The sequence below is a fragment of the Grampus griseus genome (genome assembly GCF_964374135.1).
Source record: "Grampus griseus genome assembly, chromosome: 13".
Lineage (NCBI taxonomy): Eukaryota > Metazoa > Chordata > Mammalia > Artiodactyla > Delphinidae > Grampus > Grampus griseus.
In genome coordinates, this window is record NC_139007.1 from 47113440 (window position 1) to 47125591 (window position 12152).

Genomic DNA, 12152 nt, shown 5'->3' on the forward strand with positions numbered 1-12152 from the left:
GCTGAACTTACTTTTTCACTTATCTCCCATATACTTTTTAAAATAAAGAACAAAAGGCACAAAGTGTTAATGACCTTTCCATACCTAAGGTTAAGATAAATGACATTCTAAAAAGTTTGGTTGTGATAAGACTATGGCTAACCAATCATAACTTCAGAATTCCTGCGTGACATCATAAGACCTCCCTAGAACACTTTTTCTCCTCCACCTACTTCAATTGTTCCCATAACTCTGGTAACAGTCAGAAAACTTTCCAGCTAAACGCCGGATAATACTTCATACAACTTACAATATTCTATATTGTGATCATCACAACAGCCAAGGTAAGAAACAGATTTCACTGATTATGGCAATTCTTACTTTCTATAACTCAAACTTACTGAACTTTTTAAAAAGCTAATCATATTTTATAAACTTCAGTTCAAAGTTAGATAATAACATGTCTGACTGACATAAAGCTTAATTTCTAAACAAATGCTTACCCATTCAGTGATAGTAAGAATAAGACTTAACCCAGAAATGATAAAGATAGCATTCATCTTTGGTCCTGGTTGTTGGTTTATCATTTTAATTCAAACTTCACTTTTATTTTGCTCTTCAAAAGTAAATTTCTACCAATTAAAATATCTTTCAATCATGATACCACGTTTGGTACTAGTGGTGATTTGATTTCTCCATGCAAAAATATGGTTTCATTTTGTTATGTGTTACTCTGCTGAGAAGTAGGGTAGGACTGAGCTGTCTGCTTACATCCGGAATACTAAGAACAGTTGTGTTACTGGCATCACTACTCCAATATTATCATTATGATTCTTTACAGGGAATATTAATGAAGTGGAGTTTAAGAACATATAGCACGAACTAAGTCCAGTCAACTTCTATTAAAAAATCCAAGCTTTTAATAAATTGAGTTATTTATATGAAATTCAATATTATATCATAAATAACAAGTTTGGACATTTCAAAACACTTGTCAAAAACATGTAAAATTCTTTCTGAAGTTACAGAACATTAATTTCTTTATTTTAAAAATAAAGAGACGTTATTTTGGTAGCACAAATATTCCTAAGTATCTCATTTGAGTGAATTTGATCAAATGAATGTTTATTTTGCTATTAATGAATACACTTTTATCAAGTTACTAGCCTCCAGTGTTCCTCAGTTTCCTCTCTTGTATTTGGAAGGTGGAGAGGAGGATGAAAAAATGCCCAGGAATGGAGATGCCACCATAAATTTTGTAACTTCTGTTTAAATTCTACTCTACTCTTTATCCTCAATTTAATATATGAAATGTGTTTTCATTCTTAACTTTCAGTCAGGGCATAAAGGATACTACATTGATTTTATTTCATTATTTTTATTTATATATATATATATGTCAAAATAAAATTTACCTCTAGAATTCTAAGTTCTTATGACCAATGTTAACTCTACTGCTTTTTATAGATAAGAACTTTGTATAATTCCTTAAGCAGCTTTCCTTGAGGCATGCAAAAGCATTTATAATTTCTGTCTACCACTGAGGCACCCTAACTGCCTCTAAGTATCTTCATATTCATAAAATGTTTTTCCTTTGATGTTACACAAGAGTCACTCAGTGCAGGTGTTTTATAAGCAGATTTATGCGTTTTTACTCAAATATCTATCAAATTACATTCTCACACTTCATATGAGATGTTCATGAATTCTTTTGTAGTACCAAAATTTCACATCACATACTGCTCCACGAAGTTAATTTCTAGAAAGAGCAGAAATTCTGCTATTAAAGTTATCCTTCGTGTGCCAGATTAACGGAAATTACATAGTTACAGTGACTGTTATTCAAATTTGAAACATAATGCCCTAGTGCCAGACATAATGTCCCAACTAGTTCATCTCTTTCATAATGTGAAATTTAAGTACTGTCTTTGTTTCATGTGGTTTAAGACTAAGTGCTTAAAAGAAAAAAAAAAGTGTCTGATGAAATAAAATGGAAGAAATGTGAAAGATGTTTAAATTATGAAAAATTGATTAAGTCTTAAAAACACATGAAAGAGCTAGAGTACTCTGTCTAACTAAGAGGAGTCATGTCACTATCATTTCCTAAAACTCAAGTATCAAAATTATTTTAACAGTATTTCAGTGGACATAAAGGAAAATAGTATTCCAGAAAAAACTGCATTTTGTTACTTATTGATATTATTTATTTCTTAATCTCACTAATTAATTGGAGATAGAATATTTACATAAACAAAATAGTTCCCCAGAAGAATTAAAATTTTAATGTATTAAATGTATTAGGTAAAATATTAACTGTGTCATGTATTAAAGTTTTAAGTAAAAATTAAATGTAAAAATTAGAGTACCTAAATTAGACTGTATATTTATTACCAATCCTAGAATAATGAGGGCAATTAAAACTTCCTTCTTTATTCTTGAACAATATTCTAAATGCACCATATACAAATATTTCATTTGATCCTCTTAAATCCCTATATGTTTGACACTCCATCTCTATTTTACAGTTTAGGAACAGATGCAAAAAGGTGAACTGCCCAAGGTCACAGAGCTAGGAAATGGTGGAGCCTTGACAAGAGCCAAGATTTTATGACTCTAAAGCACACACACGTCTCATCCACTGATCAACATGGCTTAAAAATAAATCATGACATTGGCAAAACAAAATAAATTGAAAGTCCTCAAATGGCACTCTAAAAGGCAAAGTTAGAGGATACAAACTTCTATTTTAATTTAAAACCATTCCATTTCATTTAAAGTTAAATTTATGCATGAGGTATGATGTCCTTAATAGCCTTATAATATTCTGATCACTTTCAAAGCCAGGAATATAAGAAAGTTATAGATGTCCTCAGTTATTAAGCGATACACCCTGGAAGACAAAACTCAAACTAACTGCACAGATTTTAAAGAACAATAACATGCACAAATTAAAGTTTCTTTTTATTTAATTTGTTTTATTGCTAAAATACTCATGTCTTTAATCTTTAGCTTTGATACCTAAAATTCAGGTTAATTTCTCCTCAAAACTTTTCAAAAAATTACATTTTGTTATGTACTGTTTCTTAATCTCACTAATTAATTGGAGATAGGAGAACACTTGCATAAACAAAAACCACACTTTCATATTTTATTCCAGTTCCATATTAAATCCTTGGCTTTCCTAAGTTTCATTTCTGACCTCCTCACATTCTACCATTTAAAATATTTAACCTCATTTGTTCTGAAGTGCTTGAATAGAGCAATCTTGCTTTATTTACGCTATGAAAATCACTAACTTTCATCTAAACTGTTAACACGGTACTGATCACACCAGCAAAGAAGAAAATCTAAAGGTCAGAAATCAAGGAAGTGATGTTTCTAAATTACAGTGACCTAAATCAGATAATATGTAGTCTCTTTGAACATTTCCAGAAATAGTATATCAATGTTCTTACCCTACATAACTCTGAAGCATGTATTACCAGAGAAACACAAGAAAATGAGGCCTGGGTGTACATCTCCACCCCAGTAAACTTGTAGTCAACTGAGGACCTCTAGTGCTTTCTAAAATGTATTTCACCTTCAGGTCTTTCCAAAACAGGGAGAGAAGGGAGGCCAACTTACCCACATTAGTGGGGATATATTTAACTGGCATTCATTTTCCTTAAAACTTCCTCTACACTTCCTCCCCACATGCTTTCCCCCCCCGAAGAAAAACCTGAAGGTTAAAAAGAATATTTTAATTGCAAATAAATTAATCTTAGCATAATAAACAGACAATAAAGACAAGCCTACAGACTAGCAACAGCAGTGTGCCAATTTCAAAGAGAAAATCTGTATGCTGCTGTTTAATGAATTTTCCTAAAGGCAGAGCTTTGAACTCAGGGAAACAATTTATTATGGGGTCAATTTAGGGGTGGAGAATATGTTGATTTTTATATGTTTACACAATTCTTCTCATAACCAGGCAGAAGCAGCTTGAAGATTCTTTCAAATAGCCAGTGTGGACCAACAAAGCTCTGGAAAGTTGCTAACACAAAATAACTTCCAATACAACTTTCAAGTTTATTAGCATTAGGCAATCTCAAAAGGAAAATGATTCTACCAAAGTGAACTTTTGGATGCCAACAGATTGATGACAAATCTAATGATGAACTGTCCTGATTTAATTCAACAACCACAACAAAAAAGATGCATACACAATCGCTTCTGGATTATCTGAGAAAATGACAGCAAAGAGTAGGAAAAAATAACGCCCCCCCCCCAATAATCCTAATATAGACAAGTCCTGTAACTCAAATCTATAGAGAATTCTAATCTTCTGAACCAACCTAATGGGAAAAATTTTTCAAAAAATGATGTCAGACTGTAGTCTTAGATGTGTATTACTTGAATTTACTAGCAAAATATGTCCATGTTTACTTTACTAAAAGCATAAACAAGCAGATAAAAATTAAAAGGGAAGCAAAATTCTGAACACCACAAATAAAGAATCTAAGGAATTTATGGTTTCAGCAGAGGGAGTACTGAAAAAAAACTGAAGTTCAGTAAGTTCTGCAAAGCACTGAAAGTGCTTAAATTACACGTGGGGATTACTGCTCAGCGTATATAACATCGTTAAGGTATCAATTGCCTAGCAAGTCATAAAGCAGACACCAAAAGTCTGCAAAAGTCTACTGAGGTTCCTTTTGCACAGGAATGCATCTGATGTTACCTTAAAAAATAGAAATCAATGCAGACAAAGTGAGAACTACTGCAGAAGCTGACAAGGTACCTTGCACCCAAAATGTTGCCTAACATGGCACATGATACCTGTTGAAGGATTAGAGTTGCCTGTAGTTTGGTCTCTCCTTCCACTTCAAAAAAACAGAATACTATCTTGAACTTGACTGTATTTACTTCCCAATTTCATCTTTTTGAGCAAAAGAGGAAAAGCGGACAAGCAAAGGCTTTATAAATCCTACAAAGAACAGTAAAGAGTTATTCTTCCCATCCTTCCAAAAATTTGAATAATCACAGTGCCCACAGACATACAAGATATTCTGTGGGTACTTTTCTGCCTCTTACATGTAACTCAAGAGACAGGGATCTGGCACATCTACAACCAAATTCCTATCAAAGCATCTTTCATATTTTCAATATTCTGATACTAGGGCCCAGATGATGAATTAATTTTCAAAGTATCCTTACTCCTCTTGTCCTAAACACTTAACTTACATAACTGTCATCCTTTTAAAAAGCCCCCCCCCGGGGGGGTGTTGGGGGGGTAGAGCTAATTTCAGTCTCCTTGGTTGTTTAGGCCAGATGTAAGTTCAGAATACCCCAACACAATCTATTTCTGACTATCCCAAAAGAATGCTCTAAAAGATTAAATTAAATGAAAATACAGTGAAACTATTTTTCTAGGCTCTCTACCAAATACTACTGCATTAACAGCTTGGCTCTAAGAAAGAGAAGGAAAAAAAGACTGCAGGAGTTCTAAACTCATAGGATGGCTGTGACCACAGAGGAGGAAAAAAAAGAAAAGATAAACACCTGACAACCATGCCATAAATTATGATGTAGTGAAGGTCACAGACAACTCTAAAAATAGGACTGTGCTGTTCCCACACACGTTTTTCCAATTCTCAACATATGACTGGAAGCCCCATCTTGTAGGGATGAATTTTGGCTTAATTATTATCATACAGATTTTGGAAGTTCAGCAGAATTAGGACTCAACACATTGCAGATTGTACCACTGTAAAATAAATTGGGCCCAATAAATTGCATGCATATAGCTAACATTTCAGCATGTAAAGTAGGTTTGTTTTGGTTTTAGCATAAGGTTATAAAGTGGCTACAAATCACTTTAGAATTATAACATATTTCTAAGTTTGACAAGAAATAAGACAGTATCTTTGGTTGTCTCCTTTATAATCAATTTGTCTCCAGGAACTAACTATCCTTTTCTAACAATAGTTGGCTGAAGTATGATGAGATCATCTTTAAAATCTATTCATTGTATATTCATCATTAGATAGCTCATATATTTAGGGCACGCCTCTTTGTATTTCACAAACACCAAATATCCACTTGTACAAAGCCCAGTTCAGGCTAACAAAAAGAAAGAGACTTGAGAAGAATATTGGAGATTATGTGTTTATCAAATTCTATTTTCTACATGGTTAATCTGTTAATCACAGCACTATCTTTGATCATTAATAATTTTCTAAAAATATTAAAGTAAATCATAAAAACCCTTGTTTAACTTCACTGACTTGTTCAAATGGTACTAATTTTGCACTAAGTACTAGAATACAAAATAAACACGTGATTTCTTATACTCAAGAACTAGAATTCTAGTTGGGGGCACAGGCATGTAAATCAAAATTACAGCACAGCCCAATAGCCATATCTTGATACAGGTAATACCAGAGCCCTACTAAAACCCAACAGAGGTGATAACCAATTCTGCTTTAATGAGTAATGGAAGGTTTCATTAGGAAGCGATATTTAAACTGGGCCTTAAGGATTAACTGAAGTTTGCCTGGCAAAGAATCAAAGGTAGAGGCAGGGGGAGGGAAGACATTCCAGGCAGAGCCAGAACAACATGTGCAAAGAACAGAATCATAAAAGGGAATGAAGTATTTATGGAAAGGTGACATGTTTCATGTGACTCAAGTACCACTCACCAGTGTCAGGGTAGGGAGTGACTCTTGTATATGCTTCATGATGAATAACTGGCCTGCTCTTCCTTTTCCATGTTATATCTCACAATAATTTTAAAATTTAGACCTTTTATACCATTTAAGTCCTGAAACTTCACAAAAATTAAGTTTAAATAGGAATTACCAATGCTAATTCTTTACAACCTTCTTAGTTGTACTCTGTTATATAAAGAGATTAGTCAGATTTGTATAATAAAGTAACAAAGAAAACCTTCTCCACAATTACCCAACAGTATAAATCTGCTATATCTATAATAAACAAATATAAGCCGAAACAACTTAAAGGATGCTTCTTCTCAAGGAACAAAAGAAAACCCCTTTATTTCTATAGTATTTTACCTGAGGAATTTAAAAAAAAGTAATTAAATTAAATTTATACCAAGATTATGCTGTCATTTTCTATTAAGTAACAGCCACTTGTGTTGGAGAATGAAGAATATATGCTAAAGATATATATATATATGCGCTAGAGAAACACAGTTTGTTACCAACTCTTTGAAAGAATGAAGTTTGACCTAAGTTGGTTTTTTGGATCTCCTCACTATAGGCCAATACTATGAAGGAGACCAGAGTCTTCAGCCAAATGAAAGCCCATAATTCAAACATATATATACACTACCAAATGTAAAATAGATAGCTAGTGGGAAGCAGCTGCATAGCACAGGGAGATCAGCTCGGTGCTTTGTGACCACCTAGGGTGGTGGGATAGGGAGGGTGGGAGGGAGATGCAAGAGGGAGGGGATATGGGGATATATGTATGCGTATAGCTGATTCACTTTGTTATACAGCAGAAACTAACACACCATTGTAAAGCAATTATACTCCAAAAAAGATGTTAAAAAAAATTAATAGAGCCAAGTTGAAGTGCTGAAATTATATAGAATCTAACCACCATATACCACATGGTTTCTTTGTAACAATAAATGAGGAGTTCTAACTGATCAGTCCTAATATATATCTTCCCCTTCCTCATTCTTTCAGTTCTTCCCTCTGCTGTCTTCAGCACTAGTCTCTCTCAGAAATACAGCTGAAGGTTGAGATGGGTTTTCATGAGACATATAGCCACTAGAGAGAAAATGAAATCAGGCAGCTGGGGTAAGGTAGTAATATCTTGATTAGCAGTGATATATCAACAAATGTTAACAGCTATTATCTTTGGCAGTTAATTACAGTTATTTTTAAAATTCCATTTCTAATTTTTCTTATTTCAAAATTAACACAGACGTATCCTGATTGACAACAAATATCACCAAATGTTAATAGCTATTATCTCTGGGCAGTTAACTCACAGTTAATTTTTAATCTATATCTAATTTTCTACAATGATCTGTTGTTTTAAGTTTTGTTTTGTTAATTAATTAGCACCAATAATTGATTAGGCAGCAACTAATTAATTAATTAGGCAGAATAGCTTGTGGGAGCTCTGAAAGAAAACAAATGGAAATGCTGTTCTTAAGTACAGGTCCTTTGCAAATAGCAACTGTCTGTGCTAGACAGTGAGATAATGATAATTTTATTACTATGCCTTCTGAGTCTTGACAGCCTTCAGTACTTAATATCATCTTGTTAAAAAGTTACTTAAAATAGCATATTCTACAAAGCTATAAAATCATAAAAAGGAATGAGAAACATTTGAATCTATAGTTCTGGTAAAACACTGCTCATTGAACTATTTTATTCTGGAGTGAAATCAACATCCAGAGAATAATTGAATGCATGCATTTCTTATTATACGACTTGCTCTGGAGCTATTTATATACTAATGTTCACAAAAATTATGCTCACAGAGAAAAAGCCTTAATAAAACTATATGTAAGGACTTCCCTGGTGGTGCAGAGGTTAAGAACCTGCCTGCCAATGCAGGGGGCACGGGTTCGAGCCCTGGTCTGGGAAGATCCCACACGCCATGGAGCAACTAAGCCCGTGCACCACAACTACTGAGCCTGCACTCTAGAGCCTGCGAGCCACAACTACTGAGCCCGCAAGCCACAACTACTGAGCCCACGTGCCACAACTACTGCAGCCCACACGCCTAGAACCCGTGCTCCACAAAAAAGAGAAGGCACCGCAATGAGAAGCCCACGCACCGCAATGAAGAGTAGCCCCCACTCGCCACAACTAAAGAAAGCCCACGCACAGAAACAAAGACCCAACACAGCCAAAAATAAATAAATTCATTAAAAAAATAAACTATATGTAAGAACTTTTGCCCAAGGGAATAGCCCAAAACAAGCTGCACCCTAACCAAACTATACTTCCAGTCATTTTGAGAGGAGGAGGCAAAGACTAAAGTTATTACACCCCAAATACAAGACATCATGGTGACCATCACCAAAACAGACTGACAGAGACAGAGCAACACACACACAGACTATAGAGATATTTGATGTCATAAATACAAATAATGTTGAGGAAGAGGGATTAACGCAAAACTGTTTTGCCTGTTCAGAGGATAGGTTACACATATTATGCTAATCCATTTTCTATTTTTACATTCCAGACAACCTAAAAGAAGACAGTGATCTCACACTTGGCTGGCAGCTTTTTATCTTTCTCTTGACCGTTTAAAACTTCAGGCTTCCTGCCGTCCTGGTGTCATGGATAAAGTCCAATACCTCACTCGCTCTGCTATAAGAAGAGCTTCAACCATTGACGTGCCTCAACACGCACGTCAAAATCTCCAGAACCTATTTGTCAATTTCTGTCTCATCTTAATATGTCTCTTGCTGATTTGCATCATCGTGATGCTTCTCTGAAGTTCTGCTGCAATCTCCAGTGCTGCAACTTATCACCATCAGCTTAAAATCTATCATCCCATGAAGAAGGGAAAACAATACTACATAAGAGACCACTTCCTAAGTAGAAGAATTTCTTTGTGAAAAGGTCAAGATTTGGAACAAAACAAATTGTTAGCAAATGTATTCATCTGCTGGATGTTGTAAACATAAAAAGGGCTTTATTTTAAAAAATTAACTTTAAAATGACTATAATGTAACTGCTAATTTTCTCAAAAGAGCTTATAAGTTTCTATCCCAAATCTTTCCTAAGGATGAACTGGGGTTTAATTTTGAAATTGCACTGCTAACAAGTTCACTTCATATATAAAGTATTAGCTTCACTCTTTGGGGGTAAATATAATTTATACTGTACTGTAAAAGCCTCTTTGATGTTTATTAAGTATTTTTCAGGTCTTTACCAAATATATCAAAATAATCATTCAAATGAAATGTCATCATTTGAAACAGCCCTAACATCTGTTATCTTTACTATCATCATACAGAAGTCTTTGTAGTAATTCTATCAGAACCTACATTCTAAAATAGAAATTACGTTTTTTGTATACTACCCTAATATTTTAAGTTTATGTGAATCAAGTTAAAAAAACCAAGATCATACCCTTACATAAGTAGAATTTAACTAATTTTTTCAAAGAATTACAGAATTTTAGCACATGTAGGTAAACTGTAAATCTGTTCTCTCTAGGACTTTATGATCAATAGACAAGAACTGTTGGTTAATTTAACATCTGACATTGTGATTAGCCATAAATACTAATACACTAATAGAACAGAATCAACCTTAATTTAAGGCACTATAGCTAATTATCTGAGTTAGAGCACATAACTGCCACACTGTATCTCTGGAATCATGAAATTTTAAGACATCAGAATGATTTTACAGGTGGTCTTCTGTTCTAATCTCACACTCAATGTAGGCAAGGAACAGAATAAAAGAAAAAATATTATTTCCAGCATTAAAAAATAAAATTTTTAACTATCTCTCCAAAATTAACAAATTCTTTGATTAAATTTTGAAATGAACTTTTTTTTTTTTTTTTGTGGTATGCGGGTCTCTCACTGTTGTGGCCTCTCCCGTTGTGGAGCACAGGCTCCAGACGCGCAGGCTCAGCAGCCATGGCTCACGGGCCCAGCCGCTCCGCGGCATGTGGGATCTTCCCAGACCGGGGCACGAACCTGTGTCCCCTGCATCGGCAGGCGGACTCTCAACCACTGCACCACCAGGGAAGCCCTTGAAATGAACTTTTTATCCCACTATTGTTTATGATAGGGCTTAGCTATTTTCATTAATCTATCACCCAGATGGTAAATACATATTTGGTAGGCCACTCAATTACGCTAAATTATAGATCCAGCAATACTAATCTAGTCTCCTCTAGTCATTTAAAAATATCTTCCAACAACTCATTAAACAATAGAAGTAAAAACTGGTTTAGAAAATAATTCACCAAAATTTGGTAATTTAAATTGACTCAGTTTAAAATTAAGTCTAAAATGGTTTACACCTATATTGCACAATCCGATAATTTTAACTTACGTTCAAGACATACTAGCGATACAGTAATTATTAAAGGAGTAGAAAATATGTAATTTCCTACGATTTGCCAAAATATGGTTGCTAAAAGAACTGGAAAAATCAGTGCTGACCTTGGTTTGTAACACAAGTGCTACTAAGAAAATAGTGAAGGAAATATTGCTTTTAAGTTTTTTCTGAATCCCTGAGGGGTACTGGAGACAGGAAGGGGGAAAATTTTGGTTCACTGATTATCTGAGAACAGAGGGAAAAGGGGTTTCTTACTAACAGAGGGATTTCTTGAGTGAAACCTCATCTATGGGTTGGATATCCCTAACATCAACTAGAAGAGCTTATAAACAAGAATGCATTCACTCCACTGGTGTCAATAATAACCCATGCAAAAAATAACCAAGTTCTGTAATTAGCTGCAATGATCTTAAAAAATAAGTGGAAATTTTACAATAATAAGTTCTATCCTTTTCATTATGTTGCTCATTACAACATCAACTTCAAACCATAAGCTGTGAGGTTATGGAGTTTTTCCTAAGTCAAACAGAAATAAAGAATTTTTTTGTTTTTCATTCTACCTTTAACAGAAATTAAAACCTTATACTTGAGGATTACAGAATACTGTACCTTAGATTATATTGTAATGTACCTTAGATTATATTGTAAAACAAAAACCCATTCTTTAAATGCAACTTATTTATTCTGTTTATCATGATGTGTAAAGAGTAAGATATAATGAACTATGTATTTAAACATTTTAAAATACCAAATGTTCAAATACTTTCTACTGTAGAATAAACTCTAATCTTACTTTACAGGGTACCAAAACTGAACTAATTCTTAAATGTTTAATGTTGTCTTTTTTATTTTATCTCGTCCAAAATGTTTATTTAATGCAAATAACCTACATTAAAATGAACCTTCTTGAACTCAGTGAAATTGCTCATGATTGATATGACCATAAAACAATCTAATTATAAGCAGTTTTGATTTTGTAGGTTGTTTTCAGTGACTTTCCCCAAATAAAATAAGATCAAGATTTCCTAGTACAGACACAAGAGGGCAGACCTACATAAAACAATGAATTTCCTCCTGTCTAGAAGTTATTTATCCTTTGATTATTTTTGAGTTCTGGAAAAG

At 33.9% G+C, this 12152-nt stretch overlaps 2 protein-coding genes across 2 annotated transcripts in view; one reads left to right on the forward strand and one right to left on the reverse strand.

Moving 5' to 3' along the window:
* The window catches only part of CEP85L (centrosomal protein 85L), a 154508-nt gene that overhangs the window by 82117 nt on the left and 60239 nt on the right, over positions 1 to 12152 (reverse strand). The window lies entirely within an intron of this gene.
* Positions 186 to 12007, forward strand: PLN (phospholamban). Its single transcript, XM_082669083.1, has 2 exons — positions 186 to 323; positions 9190 to 12007. Exon 2 carries the CDS (start codon positions 9287 to 9289, stop codon positions 9443 to 9445), a length of 159 nt encoding a protein of 52 aa, XP_082525209.1. The 5' UTR covers positions 186 to 323; positions 9190 to 9286; the 3' UTR covers positions 9446 to 12007.

Bases quoted from the DNA above. Each gene is read 5' to 3' on its own strand.
- PLN (XM_082669083.1), top strand. From the start codon at position 9,287: ATGGATAAAGTCCAATACCTCACTCGCTCTGCTATAAGAAGAGCTTCA.